General features: G+C 36.2%; 1 protein-coding gene across 8 annotated transcripts in view; it reads right to left on the reverse strand.

Annotated features, from left to right (window-relative positions):
• Positions 1 to 5,078: 5,078 nt before the first annotated feature.
• The window catches only part of LOC133215119 (nipped-B-like protein), a 170,960-nt gene continuing 159,502 nt past the window's right edge, over positions 5,079 to 16,536 (reverse strand). For 7 of the 8 annotated variants that reach the window (XM_061358885.1, XM_061358888.1, XM_061358887.1 and 4 more), the window contains 9 exons: positions 13,512 to 13,685; positions 12,781 to 12,971; positions 11,878 to 11,985; positions 10,466 to 10,666; positions 9,933 to 10,079; positions 8,246 to 8,541; positions 7,745 to 7,919; positions 6,942 to 7,127; positions 5,079 to 6,380 (listed from right to left, as the gene is read on the reverse strand). In XM_061358885.1, the coding sequence (XP_061214869.1) occupies positions 6,015 to 6,380; positions 6,942 to 7,127; positions 7,745 to 7,919; positions 8,246 to 8,541; positions 9,933 to 10,079; positions 10,466 to 10,666; positions 11,878 to 11,985; positions 12,781 to 12,971; positions 13,512 to 13,685 (1,844 nt within the window). In that variant the 3' untranslated portion in view covers positions 5,079 to 6,014. Of the gene's footprint in view, positions 6,381 to 6,900; positions 7,128 to 7,744; positions 7,920 to 8,245; positions 8,542 to 9,932; positions 10,080 to 10,465; positions 10,667 to 11,877; positions 11,986 to 12,780; positions 12,972 to 13,511; positions 13,686 to 16,536 lie in introns of all 8 variants that reach the window. The other variant, XM_061358883.1, reaches the window with a different exon arrangement.

Below are 16,536 nucleotides of genomic sequence, written 5' to 3' on the forward strand. Positions count from 1 at the left end.
AAAAGAATGTGTCCAAGCTGTAGAGTGGGATACAGCAAAGATTCTACACAGGTATGGAGAAACCATGTGTGGCACTGGAACATGTATGTCAGCTACATCTGCACCACAATTTGTAAAATTTTTGTCAGAAACAAGGAACAAATCTTCATTAATACCTACTACCCACACAGTAAGTACAACCCTGAAACTTGCTTTTTGGAATCATATTGAACAGCTTTACACAAGGTAGAACAGGTAAGACATCAACAGACCACCATGGTCCTCAACTAAGGTATTTTCAAACAAGCTAAAAATAAAGGAAGGTGTTACCTTTTTCTGATGTATAAAGATACAACAAACAGAAGGTTAATTATTTTAATAAAAAATTTTGGTATGTCATGTAAGGAAGTGACCTGTTTGAGTGGGTTCCTCAGCCACCATTTAAAATTAAAGGTAGGAAAAAAATCCAGCAAACATGGAGCATCCAGTACCAACCAGGGTTGCCCATAGAGAAGTAAATGTGTAGAATGCAGTACATGATTGGTCTGGATGACTTTAAAGCTGAACACAGACTTAGTGACAACTTCTGCCATGTGGATTTAAATAAGAAGGGAAGGAACCCTCCCTCCCTCTCAACTAGAGCAATACCAGTACTTCCTGACAGCAATCAGGTGTGATGAGGAGTGATCCAAATACCAGGGAACTTGGTATTACATGAAACTGAGCTGCGGGTTTGTAAATGGAGATGGAGCAGTACCATTTGGAATTGCAGGATGCATCAGACAGAAGGTGTTCAAGGCTGACCTTGAATTTGAAAATCCATCTGCACACAGGACTGTTCAGAATCAAAAAAGCCCTCATGCACCCGAAATAAATAGATCTTCTCAAGGAATCGTTATACTTTTTTTTGCCAGGACTCACAGAGTGCATTTAGTCTAAGCAGGATGCACAAACCTATTGAATTTCTCCTCTGTGCATGTATTCCTGGCTTATAGGAGTTTAGGCACATTGTTCTCGTATTATTTTTGTACAAGCATAAACCCTAACAAGAACTAAACATGTAAAGTACTAAATAAAAGGCTGTTCCTCAATGAAAGCCTAAGTCTTCAGTCTGTGCCTGTGAAGGCAAAATGAGAGGCACACGATCTCGTGTGGTTTCTCAAACACAAATAGACTGTAGTGAAAGACATAGTACATTTCTGACAATTTTGTAGCCCTCTGTGGTTGGGGTGAGAACTGCAATTAGGGGTATTTAAAACAAATTCAGAAGCTCTTTTGGGAGAAGGGAAAGGAGGAAGTGCATCGAAAATGAGCTGACAAAAATGGTGTTGGGGAGCTGAGGTTTACAGCCAAAGCCAGCAGCTGAAGCATGCCACATGCAACATGGCTTAGTGTTCATAACTACAGCTTCCAAAAGACAGAGGCTACATGACAAACACAGAAGACATCCTGTTTCATGATCAGTCTCCTGGAGAGGTGTGGATGGGAAGTTTCTACATAGCAGGATTCTTGTTTGCAAAACAGAAATATGCACCTTCCAACACAGCTGCACAAAGAACATTGATGAATAAAGCTCTTTTGAAGTCAAAACAAACTGCTTTAAATAGCTACTGGAATAATAAGAAATACTGTGCCACAGCCTGTAGCTGGAACAGTCAGGTTTTTGATGACGAAGGTTTGCAGCTCCCCTGTAGCAGATGGTGTGCCTGGAGGGACAGTCGCTAAAACGCATGCCACACACTCCAACCACCACCACACTGCTACCTGGAGCTGGTGCTGTTACACAGGATAAACTCTCCCCTCCCACTTCCTTGGCTCCCCCCAAACCATCCCTTCAGGGTAAGTTTTTTTTTGGAGAAGACACATAACACCTTGAGAGGCTGCAAGTAGTGTATGCAATTTCATGTATGCCAGTGTAAACTATCCCTTCCTAATTCAGGAAACTCTAAAATTAGGTGGCAAACCACATCTGAATCATCAGAAACGATGCAGTTATATGCGATGGGTTGAACAGAGACTGGCAAGAATTCTCTCAGAATAATAAAAAAATGGATTCCTTACATGTCTTACAGGATCTACAGGCATAATTTTAGCATCGTGAGCACAAGAAAGGGATTAATGAACTGTACGTGCATTCTACGATAAAAACTTGCAAGTTTAATTTTGGAAAGGTTCAAACTGAACTCTCAAAACATTTATGGAATATGAAAATACTATGGATTTATTTGTATACAACAATAACACTAATATGTAGTCAAGGAACGATAAAATCTGAAAACTTACTACTTACAGTAAGAACTCACCCATTACAACTCAGTACTTTTAATAAGAGGACAGATTATCTGACGGACATGGAAACACTTGTATGGTTATGACATGGCTCTTCAGTGAGTGAAAGCAAACGAGGATATAGGGCTTGTGTGTTGGTCTCTGGCTATTTCTAGAGTGTGATACTTCAGAGGTGTTGGGCCCATAACAAAAGCAGCAGGTGTTTGTTTGAATTCAACCTCATTAGTACCTGTCTGGGGCTTGGAGTTAAAACATGTCAGCTTTACAGCAGGAAGCAGTTGAACTGATCCATTAATCACCCTGCAGCATTAGTAAAACCTGCATTCCTGCAGAATGCCTGATCTTCAACTGGCATCAGATGAGTCAGACTTGGTTACAAACTTCTTTGTCGTGAGTCACAAACACATTTAAGTACCGCTGTAAGTGTTGTAAAGCATTTCATGTTAGAGCTAATGTTTAGCACAACCTCAATATTCTCACTACTGACACGACAACAGAATAAAGGCTAAAGCTTGACTCACAATTTAAAATTTTGAATAGTTTAATGGTTACAAATCACTAAAAGACTTATGCTGAGTATTACCCATGCCTGCCTTTGTACGTTAAGACTTAATTTATATAAGCAATAAAGAACCTCAAAAAAATACAAAAGGGCATTACTGAATAATTTTAAAAAATACTTATTTCTAATTAAAATTTTGCAAAAAACTACTGTGATCTTTTATAGCTGCAGATAATGAAAATACTCAAGAATTATTCTGCAATTTGACAGTACTGAAGTGGAAGATTAAAAATAATTTTTATTTAGATTGTGGAAGCGTCTTTGTTTTCTTAAGCAGCACAGTATGGCTAGTGTTAATTCTAAAAGCTTGACAATATCCTTTCATTAGGGGAGATTCCACAACAAGTTTCCACGTACAGAGCTTGTACTCGAAGGGAGAAAGCAGCAAGAACTAAAAAAGTTACTATTATAGCTATGTATGTAAAAACTTATGGCAATGCAGTGAAAAAATACTTCAACATAAAGGAGTAAAATGTCACGGGATTGATTTCTGCACTGCAGCACTTAAAACCCAACCAAAGCAAGAAACAGACAACTTTTTTTCTTAATATAGAAAACTCTGTGTCTTGGTATGTGCTTTTGCCGGTAACATGGTTCATGTTGGTAAAACTGTGACTGACTCAGAGGCTGAACGCTGCTCTGATTACAGCTGTAGCCTTAGGTGCTCTGCTTCAAATAATCAGGCCATGCTATACATGGCCAACAGGAAGCTGTTTCCCCAAAACGAACACTACTAACTTTTTCTTTCACAGCAAGTAATTTGAATGTTTGTGATAGGCAAACTGGATATTACTCTGGGTAGCACAGAAGGAGAAAATCCAGCTCTAAACCAGTTAGAATCTTTTTCAATAATCTGTAACTTTGGAAGTGTGTATTATCTTTATTATATCCAACAGATTCCATCAAGGAGTATGTATGCCCTTCGGCATATCACACAACATATTAACAGTCAAAACCCCCTCAACTAAGACAACTTTAGACTTCAGGTTTCTATAATTTCTTTCCGATGATTTTATTCCAGTAAATACCAAGCAAATTGAAATAAAAAAAAACTTCTTTGCTATTGGGAAAGCCACATGACCAGGAAACAATTTGTTTATGAACAAGGAAATATTTGTTACCTATTAAAAATAAGATGCTTTAATATAAATAGCATTAGAAATGGCTAACAGACAACTTCCTTTGAGAGACTGCATCTGTGTGAAATTCTTTTTTTCATCTGGAAGTTTCCTTGTAAAGTATTTTCAACTCTTTCTAGTAGTAACATATGACACATCATACAACCCCTCTATTCTCCAAGTATGAATTTTCCACTATAAAAGCTGCACCTAGCCCTGAGAAATACATTATTTCATTGTTTGCTACAAAAATGCCCTGCTTCCAGAACTTCAGAGGAGTTACTAGGTTTTCCTACTTCTCCCTACTTTAACAATACCTATCCTAGCCCAAGAGTTTCTTTTTGTACAGTGAAGAAAACACCACTAACAGTGGAAACAAAAAGGTGATAAATTACTTCTATTCAGAAAAACTCCAGTGGTGAAACAGCAAAAAGGCATTTCCCATAGGAACAATTACTAACTGGATTCTGAGGAGTTATTAATAATTTAATTTTCTTTTGTACATGATAATGCTTTGGAATACTGTTACTATTCCTCACAAATCAAATAACGTCTTGGAATTCTGCAAAGAAACCCTAAAACCAGCCTCCTACCATAAATTAAATTTTTAAAAGTAACATAGCATAATGAAAGATTTACTTACTGAGGAACACCTGTTTTAGATAAATAAATTTGAAAACACAGCAGGGTTTAATAGTCCCTTAAAAGTTTAGCTACTTTAGATATTTCCTGTTTCTAAATATGCTGTTTCTCCTACTCTCCAGGAAGGTAAATTGCTAATGAAAGGCTGTGGCAACACAGTTGAAGCAAATGCTTCTGAAATAGCATTTTTTCAATTTACAAAATGTGAAAACGTCTTTCAATTAGTAAAAAAAATAGTCTAATATACAAACATTTTTTCAAAAATCAATTTGTGAAGGAATGTAGCGGAATTACCCAGACTCATACCCATTCACTCCTCAGATACTAGCAACTCTCTCCTCTTGACACAAATCCTTCTATACTAACCCAGAGAAACTCATACATGGCCAGTCAGCCCAAGCAGAATAGTCATTCAGCTTTCCCCATATTTAAACTATCATAAATTACCATATGGACAGCATTAGAAAGAAACTGAAGCATACAAGGAATAAACTATAGTTTCTTTTTATATCAAAATGTACTCTTGAAAATGTGTTTGGCACAGTGCTAAATCATATAGTTAATACTAAATATTGCAGGATACAATAAAACCCTGGAGTTAACTTGTGTTTACACCCTTTAAGGGATAAAAATAAAAGGATACCAATTATTCAGAAGTCAGCCTATACAAACTGTATAAACAATATTTTATGTCTTGTTTTGAAAACCAAAGCTATAGTAAATTTTACATAAAAAGACTGCAAAATAATATAAATGGATTTAAACAGATTTTTACAATAAGAAATTCAAATGGAAACAGACAAGTAACAAAGAGAAGTAAAAAAATTTATTGCAGTATTCGTTCCACCAGATTTGCTGGGGACCCCTTTTCTTGTATTATTTCAGGGTGACCTAATACATCAAAATCTACATTTACAAAAACTCCTCCTGCAGATAGGTCATAGATACTGCATGCTTTTTTTTTTTTTTTTTTTTATTAAAAAGAATAAATTATATATCCAGGAGATTCTTCCATTTTACAGCCTGGAAAAACAACGCTTCCCTGGAAACTGGGCTAAGCTAAAGAAAGCCATCCGCTGCTAGGTTAAACTCCAAGAACACTTTATTAAGAACATTAACAGACTAATTTCCAACATTCACTTGTTTATTTTTTTAAACAGAAAGTTTTTTTTCAAGATATAAACAATTTTTTTTTGTTAAACTATAATACAGTGGGAGTAAAAATGAACTGAGAAGTTTCTGCTGCACAACAGCGAAGAAAGCTCCCACAAAAATGTTTACCAAACATTTCCTTCTCTTTTCCCGCGTCCCAGGTTCCATTCTTACTCTTCATTTAACTGATTTTTTTTTTTTGTCAGAAAGTTGATATTTCAAGTTTGTCTGTTATTTCAATTCCTGTAAATTTGGCTGCATGTACAAATTCATTAGCTGGAAGTTCCATCCTTGGCGGCATACAGCGATCGTAAAGTCTGCACAACTTTATTAGTCAGCTTATTAGCACTCGTTAGAGCAATTTTTTTGTAAATAATGTCTGACTCTTTAATAGTGTCTACCCAAGGCACCAGTTTGCGGCCATCACGGCGCTTAGCCTCAGTCCAGGAGCCACTGTAGGAGCCTGCCATCCACTGAACACTGAAGCCATTGCTGGTTTTCTGTACTACTCTTGCAATTTGTGGTCGGTCTTTGTACTTTGGACAGCAAATAGCGATGACATCCATGACATCAACACTTTCATTCATCTGTGCTGCCAACTCCGTAGAGTCTGAATTTCGTTTTGACCTTCTCAATGACTAAAACATTGGGGGGAAAAAAGACCAAGTGTTACACAAAAGAACTTTAGTGAAATTATTGCTTTTATTGCTTTTAATCCCTTGACGCCGGGAGTTGGGATTTCCCGGCACACATTCCATTGCCGGCAATGAGACGCACCGCGACCGCCAGCGCCAAGGGGTTAACATATCCTTGTAAAACCACATACTCTTAATTTGTACCCGTGTCTTTATCTCTTATTGATATATAAAATTATATATACACATGAATCATAAAGCTACATAAAAACTTGGCAACAATAAAAAGGATAACACACAGTACATTCCAAAGGAAAATTAATAACTTTTTATATGGGATAAATCTCATTTTCTAGGTTTTTTTTTTTTATTGTCTTTTCTGTTAAACTTTCTACAAAAGTCGTATAAACGGTTAAGTAGAGAATCTCTATCTACAAAATGCTTTCTTTCATGTGGATTACATTACTTGGTGTACATTTAATATAATAGACTGACATTTATAAGCACATAAAAATCATTTTACGTAATACGCTGCGAAATACGTTGACTCCTCCTCCGCCTCACCCCTGAAGTGCCTCCTCCTCTATCCTCCCCATCACTTTCATCGTCCTCTGTCTCAGCTGCATTGTTTTTAGGGCTGCCTCCTCCAAGCAGCGAGGTAATTGCTTTGTTCCGAGCATTTGTGCTAGCTGACACCTCTCCATCTTCTTCCTCTTCATCAGGATCCAGATGTTCCATAAGGAGCTTGAACTATTAAAAAAACATATTATTCCACATTGAAACATTAACAATACATATGCATATCACACTAGCTTAAACAAAGAAACAAATGGCAAGGTAAAGAAACGGGGTAAAACAAATGGCAGATGACTTTAAACTTAAACACCTTATGTTTTGTTCTACAAACTTTTATGTAAAAATCTCTTTTTTTTTTATGTAAAAGCTTTCCTTCTGTGTTTCCAAAATAGCAAGTTTTCTCTAACTTGTATTTAAAGATAGGGGGATGGAAAGTAAGTAAATACAACAGATCTAGTTTCTATTCCTATGATGGCAACAGTCAGGGATATAGTGAACAAGTTGTATGGGTTAGCCAAGATGAATACCAGAAATTAGAAAATACTCCATAAAGATGAATATCCTTTAGTTGAAATTGATTTTCACCATGTTTAAAATGACTGTGTATCTTTGAAAGATAGTCCTGCTAAACATCCTGAAAGGAAGTGGTGACTTAAATGTATCATGTGAGATTACCAGGACCGTAACATTTTGAAATGTTCATCAAATACATCATCACCTACATTCAAATTTATACTGTGCTACATAATACAGTATAAATTTCAGTTTTTCTGCAAAGAAACTTTACTTACATCTAAGTACTGTTTTACTATACTCCTCTTCACTTCTTCAGTTATCTTGGAATTAGCCATATCACTCCGCAGAAAATCCAGAGTTTGTTTTGGATGAAAATGCACTCCTGTCTTCCTGTTTATCGCTTTATCATAAACTTTTGCAGATTCAGATGGAGAGTATTTCTGAATTTTACTGTTTGAAGAGAATAAAAGCAAAGAACTTTTAAGAAATGACCAAAGTAATTTCAAGGAAATCTCTTAAAATGTTCACTATAAGTACTTATGTTTTAATCATTCCATACACAAAAGAACCTCATAAGAAATGAAGTAACTGCTTTTTCTAAGACAGCCTTTCACTACATTCAACTTACCACATTTATGTTTCTTCTCTTACACAAATCTATCGCTTAAATAATTAGTTATAATCAACTTCTTCTAAAAAAAAAAACCTATTCCAAACTTGATCCTTACAAAGAACTTACTAAATAACAAGATGGCCTATGATCTAAATATTCTTACCTATCAGAGAATCCACAAAGGTTCTTTAAATGCTGTTTCAGCATCAGAAGTAATAATATGCCTTGGGAGACATTTGCAAATTCAATTAAAGGAGCTGAATTTTCTGGTAAACATTTCATCACAGCATTTATATCATTTTCTTCATCAGAATCTGAATCAGAGTCCACTCGTTTCCGTAACCTCCGAGGCTTAGAAGCTTCCTCTTCACTTTCGCTCTCACTACCACTGTTACTGTCACTCTCAGTCTCCTCATCTGATGAAGGTTTTCTTTCCTTTTTTTTGTCTTTCACCATAGACTGCAAATAGACATGTTAACACACATTCCAAAATTAGAGTAAGTAGCATCATGTATGTTTCTAAAAAATGTTTCCTAAGTTACTACTGCCTTAAATTTGCAAGAATTCCCTGAACAATGTTATTAATTTATAACTTGATATTAAGCATTAAAATTCGTTATGGCAAAGAGATGATGACTAAATGATCCAACATTCACATGTTTTGTAAGGTGGGTACAGAAGGAACTGAAGCAACGAGTACCCCACGGGTATGTTATGCTTAGAAGACTGCTCAAGTTCATAAGCAGTTACAATAAAATGCAGTAGAAAGCCAAATGCAATAAATCAGGAATAAAACTCCATTTTTCTTTCACCTAGACATCATTTATGTGTCACATAGATTTTCAAATGTACTTTGGTACAATTAGTTCGAGATGCTTTTAATTCTTGTTTCTTAAAATTCTGTGACAGTAATTACTCTGCTGATCAGAGAAACCTCAAGTGATCATACACAGTACTAATAATCATCAGTTCTACTGCTTTCAAAGCTACAGAAATTCACACATACATTATTACTGCACCTACTACGATTTTTCATAACACAGATCTTAACATCTCCTAAGCAGGATCTCATCCTTTCTGTGCTGAGTGCTACCTGATGGTCCCCAGTACTTCCTCTTTCTAGCAGATTAGAAATTGACTTTGGTATGGTGACAAATCAAAGCAGTGTAATTTTCAGGCATGAGCTCTGACTTGTACTTTCTAGTCAGGCTGGACATTCTAGAAATGGGTTTACTTCCTGACAGTTTGCACCTTCTGCTGTTAAAAGTTTTCCAGGAAATGAAGACACTGAAGTTTTCAAGTTGCAAAGGCCATTTTCTACAGGGTTGTGTACTCCTATAGCAACTGATACTATACCATAATTCAGGTTCTTACATGCTACCTTAAGAAAAGACAGACTGTAAGTTCTTTTCCTGTAATAAACAATTTATGTAAAGTCTCTGAGATGACACACATGCAATTGCCATCAGCTACTTGACAACAAAATAAACAGCCAGCTGGATTTTATTATTAAAATTATACAAACAACCATAATAAAATAGCATTTCCTAATGATTCTGGGCTCACATGCTTCCAGATGCATGCAATTAATCACTATTCAGCCATACCAGGGAATGACAGCAAAATTCATCATTATTTTTTAATAATGTAAGCAGCAATGTATGGGAAGTTTTCGACCAGATGGAGTACAGAACAGAAAGGGTTGCTTGTTCTTTACTCCTGCTTACAAAGTAATGCTACTGGTCAATATAATAATAATAATGGTACTGTATTCACTGAAAGATTAACCAAATTACAGAGCAGCTTATGCTGCCACCATAATAAATACACTAAAATATAAATCCACATACCTCTTTAAATGACTGTAGTAAGTTGCTACCAGACACCGACAGCGTAATGTCTATATGATGCATTATAAACAGTGGCTCTTCCTGTGTTTGATAAGGGAAACAGGCTAGATTGTCTGCTATGTACAAGAGCATATTCACCTCTGTTTTCTGAAAAAAAGAAAAAAAAAACGGTACATAAAACCAAACATACAATATTTTAGATTTATACATTTATCCTTTGTTCCCGACAATCTAGAAACATGACCACAAATTTTATTCTATGCACTGTCCCAAACCCACCTCTAAACAACATGTATATATACAGAATTTAGTCATACCTGAAGATATAACTGGATACAGAAAGGTACAGAATGATGCTAAAGCAACAATGCATTCTAAATAGGCAACATTAGATAGGTAAATGCCTTATGTTATAAAGCAAAATAAAATACATTAGGGAGATAAAGTTATCTATAACTAAGTCATAAAAATACATTGCAAAAGGAGAATTTAAGCTTGTATTTCTCTTTAAGTGAAGAAAATGTAATGCTTACTGCTGTATCATCAAAGAGGTTGAGTAAAGAAATTAGAAACGCTCGTCTGTGTTGACGGTTCCCTCGGATCATGGAGTATAGGTGTGAACACAATGCACTGGATGATTCATCATGTCTAAAACCTCTTACAGGATCTTTTGGGCAGGTATTAATTGCCTGTTGTACCTGGTAAGACATCTTCATACCAGCTACTGCTTTCATCTGAAATGGCAATGTATTTATTTTTATTTAAATCGTTACTTTCAAAGTAGTAAAACTTACTCTTTTAAAGTAGATGCTCACCTGAAATTTAATTTTCAAACATGCACTGAAGCAATACTACCTTTTGAGTTGGCAAATAGACTAAAACAGAACTTGTGGCAGCAATCAGAATATCCTGTGACCTGCTTTTTCTGTGAATTCTGTTAGAAACCTGCAGCTAATCTGTTTACCCACTACAGCCAGGTATCCCAGTTTTCAAGAAAACGGAAATGTTTACATTCATGAACAGAATATTTTACCATATGTATATGCCTGGTGTCATTTACAGTGAAACCAACAACTGATTTCATCTTAGTACAAGAGGACTAACAAACACAAAATGAAGGACTTTTTGCTGTAATTTCCAGCTGATTTTACTTACTTCAAAATTCTTGCTCTAGTATCAGAACAAATTGAATCTCTAGTTAGGTTGCATATCCAACTCTCCTCATACCATCTATGCTGCTAGCCTTTTGCCTAGTTGATTAGGAATCTGAATGCCATCAACAATGCAATAGTCTAATTGCTCGGATATAGGATGTGAGAAGTCCCACAATGCAGTACACACACTGAACATTGTCTGGGGCCTTCTGAAATAAGGAGAGGGTACTGACGCAGCTCTATTTCAGATCTTAAGAAGAATTATTTGCACTGTGCCACAGCTCCACAAGACCTCACTTTAGCTGTCAGATTTTCCTTTCAGTAAGATCCCTCAGATCTTAACAGCTTCCTATGCTCCTTCTGCTTAGATTACAATTTATAAAGCCTTGATAGCTTAACATGCTAATACATATATACTAAGGGCTTCTACTTTTACAAGGTGCTCTCATGCCTAATCCATTGATACAGCAAAATCGTTGCTAAACATTATGAAACAACTGTCCTCACATCTTATCAAATAAATACTTAAATACTCTTCAATGAGGAAAATATTACTGTGAATTTTAAATCAAAGGAAATTTTGGACTGGAAGATACACTTCAAATTATTATATGCTTTCTATCTCTAAGAACAAGAATCTCCAAACTGAGAAAAGAGTCGAGATCATCTTTACAACTGCTTATGTTACTGTTCATTGTTTATACTTTTTATTCTGCACCCGAGGCATATTCAGGTGCTAAACTACTAGAGAACATACCAGTATTTTGCAAGATGTTAAATTAGTTACTTACATGAATGAACCCAGCATATTTTTTGTCTATTTCCACCAACTGCTGGTCAGCTTTATTTCGCATAGAGGGCTCTGGATCTGTGCCCATAGCAATTAAGTACGGCACACACTTGGAAAAAACAAACAAAACAATTATTCAGAGTCACTGTACCTCCTCTTTCTCAGTCTTTGTTCTTCTACTACACTACTGTTCTTGTTATATTCTGACTACTGCAGAAACTAGAATAGGAAGCTCTATGCAACTTATCACATGACTACTTTTTGCAAGCAAATAATACAAAATACAAGAGAGACCAGTGTTAAAAACTACAGAAGCTGTGAGAAGTTTCAGGTAATATCTACCTTGCTCTCAAAATCTAAAGTAAATTTTGAGTAAAAAATTGCCATTTAAAAAAAACCAAACCACCACTTCTGACTGAACATACACAATGGATGCAGCATGAGAAATAGTTACAAAACCACTATGTAAGCAAAGAATAATGGAGATGATGACAGAAGTTCTGACATTGACTGCTGAATTTCATAGTGTCTGGACAACAAGAGGACTGAGGTGGAGGCACAACAACACATATTCCAGGACAAAGAATCAAATTAAAAAAACAACCTGGTATATATCAGAAACTTGTAACAGAAATATGCTCCAATGTACATTTGTAAGTGCTCTTTAGGCACTGGCTGGGCTTTTACATCTTGATTCACAACCAGAAAACCAACAGCATTTGGAATCTCACTTGTTGGCTCAACAACACAGAACACAAAAATTTGCTTTCTGTAAAGCCCTCTTGCTACAATAAGAAATTACCATAACATACGCAGAAAAGAAAAACTGGAAATTCATGTAGCAAACGTGAAACCCTCTGAAAACTTGAATAACCAAACTTTCCATCATAAAAGCCTGCCATACCTGAACAGGATGGATGAGACCCTGATTTAACGTCAGTGCAATGACATTTAGGGCGAAGTGACGTACGCTAGACTGAGTATGAAAGAAAGCCTCAAGGACCTGTTTGAGATATAGCTGCATGATGGAACTACTCATCCCTGAGGAAATATCACCCATTTCTTTCAGGTCTTCCTGTTTTGCTACTTTTTTCCCTGTAAAAAGGACAAAAGCATACTCACCACAGTATAATCATTTACTTTTCCATTACTTGAATCAAGCTGATACTTAAGCTTTGTAATACATAGACTTTTCACCAGTCTTAAATGGCTTTCTAATCTCATAAAACACAGAACAGTCTGATGGTAAATATACATTAAAAAACTAGAGAGACATGACTTTAACTAAATCTTGCTCCTTAATAAAGGTTTTTTAATTAAAAAAAATTATTTATTATTTTCTATCTGCAAATTAACCTTAGAAGAGACTGATTAGAAGTATTACTACAATAATTAGAGCAATTATGCATTCTGGATTGCTTTCAGGATTTATACAACTTGAAAGTAAATAATATACTTATTATATGTGCATACCTATGCACATAATGAATTTTTGAAAATAATTTCATAAAACTTTGGGTACAAAATTACTCATCTGATAGCAACCTTAAAGTGACTCAGTTCACATATACAGTAACTGTATGAAGAAAGACAGGTTTTGTATGCCTCATAAGCACAGAAGAACTCAACACTTACAGTCTCTGTCTGCTTGTTGCATACGTGTATCCTCCTCCTGCAAGTAGGTCTGGAGGTTTTTTAACACCTGGATTTTTAAGTTTACTGAACAGTTCTTATCTGAAAGAATACTGTTGTACAGAGTCTTCACTTCCTGTTCAAACATTAAACTTGGGTGTTGTATAAATGCAAATCCTAAGGATGGGAAAAAAGGAAATATTCCATATTATTATCTTCTAAAATATTATTTCTGCTTTTTCAGTCTTTCTTCAAAACAGAGGTATGGAATTCCTGTCCTCCCAACAGCATAGCTTCTTCTAGATCAAACAGTACTGATTTTCTATATGGACAACATTCACAGATTTTAAGAGTTCTGTTAGCCATGACAGTTCTATTATCCATGACTGATACAGCAGCTGCACTAAGAAATGCTATATAGGTCTGAAAGCATGTCCAGTGTAGTTGCCTGCATCTGAATGACCACGAACTCTCACAAGCACAAGGGAGGGACACTACTAAAAATTACTTGTTGTTTCTCTAATACATTTGGAGAAAAACATTCTTTGGAAACTGTGAGTGGAAAAATTGATAAATATCACAGGTACTTAAAAATAAAATACTGAAAGAAAAAAAAACCACAACAGTGAACACATTAAAAAATTTTGTATCTTGCTGTCAATATTAACATAACTACTATAATGGTCTTTTCTTGAAAATTATCTGAAGTGTTTCCAAGACTGCATCTACTGGAAGATACACACTATAGAACTGTTTTTAGCTGGAGCCTTACCCTTGTCAAGGAACTGGTTTCTCTGACTCTGTATTTGATAAAACTTTTCTAAATTAAGGTCAGTATATAGCATTTTAGATCATGTATGTAGATTCCGAAGTGCTGCTGACAAACTCTTTAATGAAACTGTAATGGCAACATACCACCCCAATTTGAATTATATTTAACTACTTTTTTTAATTAAGATTGTTAAAGAAAAGCAAACATTACACGTATTTTTTATGACACCGGAAACTAAGATTCTGAATGGACACAAAGAAAACATGAACATAAAGAAGAATGGGAGGAAAAATGCAAGCAAATAAATTACGCAAAAGCAATGTATAAAAATAGCTGAAACAAAGGGAAGACTGAGCCAAGTTTTTAAAACCGGTTCCATACGCATGGAAGAGTGCAGGTGAAGGCCAGGGTAAGATCTCAATGTGTTTAAGATCTCACTTCAGTCTCAAAACAGGAAGCAGAAAGAAGCAGGTGAGGTGGACAGGAAAGAGGAGAAAAAGGTATGATGACTGTCTTTTAAGTATGTGGCATAACTGTGAATTCTATACAGATGTATGTTGTTTATGACTTGACCATCTTTGAGTAAGTCCAACCCATTTCTTAAAGTAAATTTAAAAAATGAAAAGCATATTTGTTAGATATTTACAGGTATAGCTAAATTTACTAAAAAAAATGTTATACCCTCAACCTGCCTTGCAAGTACACAGATGCAGGAGAAGCATAACCATAATCCTTGATTTATGGCTAAACTTAATACAAGAATGGCCACTGACACATCCCAAAGCAAAGGCTGAAACCATTGAATGTCCTTACTGAAATGGCACGCTAATAATTGCTAATAGAAAAGTACACACCCTTCACCTGATGCCTTTCCTATGTATAAATGTTGAATTAGTTCTTTCCACTTTACTGCTCCACACATTGAACGGCTTTGACAACTTTGCTCAATCACCAGCCTGAAAGGTGGAAATTTGCACTGTGTCCCACATCTCCATACATGCCATAGTTACCCTCCAGTTGGAAACAGTATGTAGAGGAGATCAATATATCACTGAAAACAGTTTTTCAAGGTCTAATTAAAATAAAGACTGATATGCTTACAGGCAGAAAAAAAAAAAAATTTAAGATACCCGCTGACATCCACCCTCATTTTCAGGGTTTCCCCAAACTGAAGTTCAGTACATAATTTGGAACCATTTTTAGCGAGTGCAACATTCTCACAGCCATGAGCAAAGCAATCCTTTTGTATGGTTCATCCCATGTGCAGTATTCTGCAGTGGATAATTAAATTGGACTGGACTACACTAAGTGTTGTGCACCTTGATGTAATGCCTAGAAAAACTCCAACTAGTCCAGAAAACCGCAGCATTACTCCTGCAAAAGAGCCAACTCTAAAGCCATTAATCCCACTCAATTATCTGAAATGGTTTACCATAGAATATGAAATCAATATTCAGTCTTGGTCCTTATCCTTTGAACCCTCCTAGTCTGAACTGAAGCAACCACCTAAACAGCAACACAAAGCAGCAAATTCTTGTCCAGTTAAACCAGAAAATCCAAACTCACATGCCTAGAGCACAACTTTCTTTAGACTGAGCCATAACCATGAACTAAACTCTTCCAGAATCCAAGGCCTATCTGCCCAAACAAGATTCTCTCAGATGTACAGTTTTTGTCCTTATGAGAAAATGAATATGATACAAAACACTCAATGGTCAAACAAAGCAATTCTTCTCTACTCCACTCTTGTGAAGCTCTACCTGCAGTACTTCATCCAGCTCTGGGGCCCCCAACCCAAGAGGGATATGGACCTGTTGGAGCGAGTCCGGAGGAGGCCATGAAGATGCTTCAATGGCTGGAGCACCTCTCCTATAAAGACAGCCTGAAAGAGCTGGGGTTGTTCAGCCTGGAGAAACAAGACTCTGGGGAGACCTTAGAGGAGCCTTCCAGTACCTAACAGGGGCCTACAAGAAATCTGGAGACAGGCTTTTTACAAGGGCTTGTATGAACAGGACAAGAGTGGAAAAAACTGACAGAAGGTAGATTTATACTAGATATTAGGAAGAAGTTCTTCACTGTGAGAGTGATGAGGCATTGGCACAGGCTGCCCAGAGAAGTTGTGGATGTCCCATCCCTGGCAGTGTTCAAGGCCAAGTTGTATGGAGCTTTGAGCAACACGTCTAGTGGAAGGTGTCCCCGCATGTGGTACTGGTGCTAGAACTGGATGATCTTTAAGGTCCCTTCCACCTCAAATCG

This window comes from Neopsephotus bourkii, unplaced genomic scaffold (genome assembly GCF_033783945.1).
Source record: "Neopsephotus bourkii isolate Nb327-2 ecotype Australia unplaced genomic scaffold, CSIRO-AGI_Nbou_v1 NB_952, whole genome shotgun sequence".
Classification (NCBI taxonomy): Eukaryota; Metazoa; Chordata; class Aves; order Psittaciformes; family Psittacidae; genus Neopsephotus; species Neopsephotus bourkii.